Source organism: Sorex araneus, chromosome 2, assembly GCF_027595985.1.
Source record: "Sorex araneus isolate mSorAra2 chromosome 2, mSorAra2.pri, whole genome shotgun sequence".
Taxonomy (NCBI): domain Eukaryota; kingdom Metazoa; phylum Chordata; class Mammalia; order Eulipotyphla; family Soricidae; genus Sorex; species Sorex araneus.
Window position 1 is genome coordinate 263435760 of NC_073303.1, and position 5656 is coordinate 263441415.

At 44.0% G+C, this 5656-nt stretch overlaps 1 protein-coding gene across 1 annotated transcript; it reads right to left on the minus strand.

Annotated features, from left to right (window-relative positions):
• Positions 1 to 1500: 1500 nt before the first annotated feature.
• LOC101546729 (olfactory receptor 2M2-like) lies at positions 1501 to 2427 on the minus strand. Its single transcript, XM_004611622.2, has one exon. The coding sequence runs from the start codon at positions 2425 to 2427 to the stop codon at positions 1501 to 1503; it is 927 nt and encodes a 308-aa protein (XP_004611679.2).
• Positions 2428 to 5656: the final 3229 nt, after the last annotated feature.

The following is a 5656-nucleotide window of genomic DNA, read 5'->3' on the forward strand; positions in this document are numbered from 1 at the left end:
TCAGCCCAAAGAAGGCTTCAGTTTTGGTTTTGTATCTTCTTTCCGGGGGGCCTAGATTAATGGCCTGCAGATACAAGAGAATAATGTTGCCTCAATGTTCTTCCAGTAAGATCTTTTGGTGCCTTTGGTGATGTCAATGTATTGCGCCCTTTGGAAGGGCCATGATCAATAAAAGGGGTTCTGAGAGAAGGTGAGGTGGGTGGAAAGTGTATAGAGGGGGAAAAGTGTAGAGGGGGCGGAAAGGTGTAGAGAGGACAGAGAGAGTATAGAGGGAAGACTGGAATAAACTGCAAGTGAAACCAACCATCTTGGCTCCGTTCCTTCCTTCGCCTGCCACATCTTCGCCATCAACCTCCTGGGGTGGGGGAAGTGGCTGGAGGCTACTGAACTCGGGTGGCGGGATAGACGGCTGCTGCCCTAGGCCCTGTGCCTGGCTCGGTGCGGTGAGGCGTCCCTTCCCTCGCCCGCGCCCTTTCTTTTTATTTTTATACAGCTAGGCTCCAAGGTCTTCAGCCCCGGGAGCACTGCTCATGGTGTTGACGGAAGCTGGACCCCACCCCATTCAAGGAACCCCCGGGAAGACAACCACGCGCTCGGCAAGAAACTCTCTACAAAACTTAGCAAAAGATATTGCAAATGTAAAATAGAAAAATGGCCTAAAAAATTTCTCAAACATGCACAAAATAAATGTGTGATTGTGTATATACATACGTAACATCACTAATCATCAGAGTGTAAAAATCATACCTCTGATAATCCCTATTACCAAAAATACACACAAGTATAATTCAAACTTGACTAATACAACATAAATATACATCTAGAGTTAGCTTATATGAAATAAAGAAAACAGATTAACTAACAAAGGAAACAAAATTCAAAGACACTGAAAATGATAGGCAGTTTTAGTTGTAGGCAGAGAGAGAAATTGAGAATTGGGGAGTGGGGTGAAAAGGGTACATTCTATTATTAATTTCAGAAGGCGATTACTATCAATTATTCCTCAATATCAACAAGTATGACACTGTACTAATACAGATGAAATTTATTACATTAAATCTAGATAATAAAAATGATTTTTATTAAACTTAATAAACTTTTCTTAATCTTAATTTAAAAGAGTCACTTAGAATACATCTAAATTCCAAAGGAGCAAAAATTGCACTAGGGCAATTGTGAATAAACACTAGAAGATCTTCCTTCTGAAGATCTAAATATTCTTAAAACTAAAAGATGATATTTGCAACAATAAAGACATATGTAAGAAATTAGTCAATTTACCATTTACTACCAATAGTCACAAAGGTTACAGGATTAATATTGTGTTCTAAAAATAAGTATCAATTTTTATGAGATTTGTGAACATACTTATTATATTTCTGAAAATATCTGGTATCTGAAATACATGACTATGTCAGGATATATACGCATTAAAATTCATTAGAAAACAAAGGAACAGTTCCCTTGGTTGATATTATAAACGGAAACACTCCAGAGTCCTCATTTTCCAAGAACTTTCCAGAAGGCTCTAGCAACATCCTTGTTCCGCAGGCTGTAGATGAGAGGGTTGAGCATGGGCGTTATAATGGTGTAAAAGATAGAGACCAATTCCTCCTGCTCAGGGGTGTGGTAGGATTTTGGCACAATGTACTTGATGATGGCAGCACCATAGAAGAGGGACACCACAATCACGTGAGAAGAGCACGTAGTCAAGGCTTTCCTGAGTCCCTGCCTTGACCCCATGCCCAGTACAGTGGACAGTATGCTGCCATAGGAGCCCAGAATAGCTGAGATGGGAGGGAGGAGAAAAATCACCCCACTCACAAAAACACCCTTTTCATACTGGGAGGTGTCCACACAGACTACTTTCAGGAGAGCTGGGATCTCACAAAAGAAATGATGGATTTCCCTGGAGCCACAGTAAGGGAGATTCAGAGTGTAGATCACATGGATCATAGCATTGAGCAGGGCCCCCAGCCAGGTCACAAGTACCAGCACCACGCAGACCCTGGGGCGCATGAGGATGGGATAGCGAAGTGGCTGGCAGATGGCCATGTACCGATCATATGCCATCACAGCCAGCAAAAGACACTCTGATCCAGCCAGCGTGGTGAAGAGGAACATCTGAAAGCTGCACCCTATGAAGGAGATGCGGCGATCCCCAGAGAGAAAGACCAGGACCATCTTGGGGACAAAAGTGCAGATATACAAGAGATCCATGAGGGAGAGCTGGCTGAGCAGGAAGTACATGGGGTTGTGGAGAAGAGGGTCAGCCCAGATGAGGAGGAGGATTGTGGAGTTGCCAAGCAGGGCGACCAGAAGGTCCACCAAGGTGAGCGCCACGAGGACCCAGGGAACTGGGGTGCCGTGAAACAGATCCAGGAGGATGAAATCACTCCCTGAAGTCTGGTTGCTCTGCCATGCCATCCTCTTCAGCCTACCTGTATCTTTCAGACAGTTGCAAAAGCAAGGGGCACAGTCTCTGTATCATTGTACCAGATAAAATCAGACAGCAATCTCATTTTTACTACTTAAATCACCACATACTTTAAACCTCAAATAAAGGCTTCTAGAAATATTGTTCTTATATATCTTTTTTTTTTTTGCTTTTTGGGTCACACCCAGCAATACACAGGGGTTTCTCCTCCCTTATGCACTCAGGAATTACCCCTGGCCGTGCTCAGGGGACCATATGGGATGCTGGGATTCGAACCTCGGCCAGCCGCGTGCAAGGCAAACGCCCTACCCGCTGTGCTATCACTCCAGCCCTTTCTAATATATCTACAAAAAGTTACACTTATGCTCATAGGATCCAAATCTAGACTCAAAACCATGAATGCAAACACTATCATAACATATAATCTAATTACAATAACTCATATATACATATATGAATCTTTTGCCCCGGCACCTGGCTTTCTCACGGGGGCCCCTTGGAGCAGGGCTGGTTGAGTTTCTATCCCCACCCGCAGAAGACCTCCGGGATTCCGCCACAGCCACACTCAAGGCCTCTCTCCACACGTTCCGAGGAACTGACAGAGAAACCCAGGTGTACGGGACCCAGGGCTGACATCTCCAAGCCTGCTCAGATCGGGACTGGGGCTACTCCACCCAGACCCTCTATTTTCCAGTCACTTGGTAGCCACACCAACAAACTGCCCCCGGAGCCGAGTAATTCCAGCAACAGCCAAGATCCAGAGACTATAAAACAATGCTCCCAGGACCCGGGTGGCCTTGCCTTTGCACAGCCACTTTGCTGCTGAATGACCAGGACCCAGAGACAGCCATATTACTTAGGATCCCAACAAGAGCTTGCAGCCATGTCTCCAGACTGTGAACTAAGCTTTTTCCCCACCTCGGCTAATGGGGGAAATATCCTTCTTTCTTGGTTTTTCTTCCCTCTGGGAGGAAGCGGCATTGTGTCCACCATATTATGGAACCTTTAAACAGGTATGAACTTGGTGGCGCGGGAAAAAAAAATGTGTTTTGAACTTGAAACAGCAGGACGCTTGGGCAGTCTCGGGCCGGGGCCGGTGCCGGCCCAAGCTCCGCCGAGATTCGACCTGGGTGGCCATGCCTTTGCACAGCCGCTTTGCTGCCAAATATCCATGACCCAGAGACAGCTATATTACTTGGGGTCCCAACGAGTGCTTGCAGCCATGTCTCCAGACTGTGAACTAAGCTTTTGCTCCATGCTGCCCCAGGAAGGAAGATGATTCAATTTCCAACTTAAATCTCCCTGGACTTAAGTACTAAAATACAGACTTTATATATCTTCATACTCATCAGTGGAAAACTAATTATCAAATGTTTCCTTGTCAACAGGGCCGTATTCTTGGGGGATAAACTCCAACACGAATAGTAAGTTCTGTGTTGAAACTCCAACAACAACAGTGAGTTTTGTATTGAAATATGGAATGTAATCAAGGTAAAGAGAAAAGAAAGTGAAATTTATCAGTTATGCAGGGGAGATGGGGGATGGGAGGTGAGGGGTGGGATGTATACTGGGTTTTGTTTTTTTGTGGTGGTGGTGGAATATGGGCACTGGTGAAAGGACAGGTGTTTGAGAACTGAGACATAACCCTGAGAACTTTATAACTTTCCAAACGGTGATTCAATAAAATTAATTTTTTTAAATAACATTAAAAATACATAAATAAAATGAAAACCCAGTTAAAAAAAAATACGCTCCCAGAAGTTGTTTCATAGAAGTTCTCTTATAGAATAGTTCTCCATCTCAGAGAACATTGCAAGATACCGAGAGCATCCTGCCCACACGACAGTGCCTGGCAGCTCTCCGTGGTGTATTCGATATGCCAAATACAGTAACAATGATGGGTCTCATTCCCCTTACCCTGAAAGAGCTTCCAATGCGGCACCGCTGGAAAGAATGAGTCAAGAGAGGCTGCTAAAATCTCAGGGCTAGAACGAAATGAGACGTTACTGGTGCCCACTCGAGAAAACTGGGATGACAGTGATACAGTGATAAAGTGATACATATATAAGTATATATATATATATACACACACACACACACACATATATATATACATAGTTGTTTTTGTTATTGCTGTTGGGGGTCACACCTAGCAGTACTCAAGGGTTATCTGGACTCTGCACTCAGAAATTACTCCTGCAAGTGCTCAGGGGACCATATTGGATGCTGGGAATCAAACCTAGGTGAAATGCCCTACCTGCTGTACCTTGGCTCTAGTCCTTTAAAATAGTTTTAAATTGACTCAAGGGGCTGAGGAGATAGTACAGAGGCTAAGGCACTTGCTTTGCATATAGGTGATTGCCGATTGTTTTAGTTCCTCTGTATTTTGGCCACACCTGGCCAAATACAAAATACAATGCACTGCTCAGGGGTTATGCCTGGCTCTGCACTCAGGAACCAGTCCTGGCAATGCTCCAAGTACCTTATGGTGTTCCAAGAAATGAACCTGGGTCAATCAAAGCACCTTACCCGATATACTATCTTTCTGACCACTACCCCAGTTCTGAGTTCTATCCCCAGAACCACCAAAAGCAATCCCTAGGTGACCAAAAGTGACCTAGGAGTAAGCCCTAAATAGCACCTGATTGGCCCAAAAACACAAGAATTACTGACAGGAAACGTGAAGAAAAAATTTAATAAACCTGACATGCACACATGAACTTAGTTCATTAATTATATCTACATCATGATCATCCTTTTTATAAATAAATATATGGAACTGTAGTACTGTAGCACTGTCATTGTCATCCCGTTGTTTATTAATTTGCTCGAGCTGGCACCAGTAACGTTTCCATTGTGAGACTTATTACCGGTTATGGTATATCAAATATGTCAAGGCTAGGTTGTCAGACTCTGCCATGCGGGCAGGATACTCTCAGTAGCTTGCCGGGCTCTCCGAGAGGGATGTAAGATTTGAACCCGGGTCGCCTGCACGCAAGGAAAATGCCCTACCCGCTGTGCTATCACTCCAGAAATATATGGAACAATTATGGAAATCCAGAATAACTTCTCATTTTTATTTTAACTTGGACTTCAAAACAAAGAAATTCCTCTTAAGAGAAATTTCATAAGAATTTAAAAAAGGGCTGGAGAGATAGTACATAGGGTATGGTGCTTGTATTGTATGCAGTCAACTCAGGTTCAATCCCCAGTACCCCG

What these genes read in the sequence shown, in the direction of transcription:
- LOC101546729 (XM_004611622.2), bottom strand. Translation starts at nt 2,427, where the DNA reads ATGGCATGGCAGAGCAACCAGACTTCAGGGAGTGATTTCATCCTCCTG.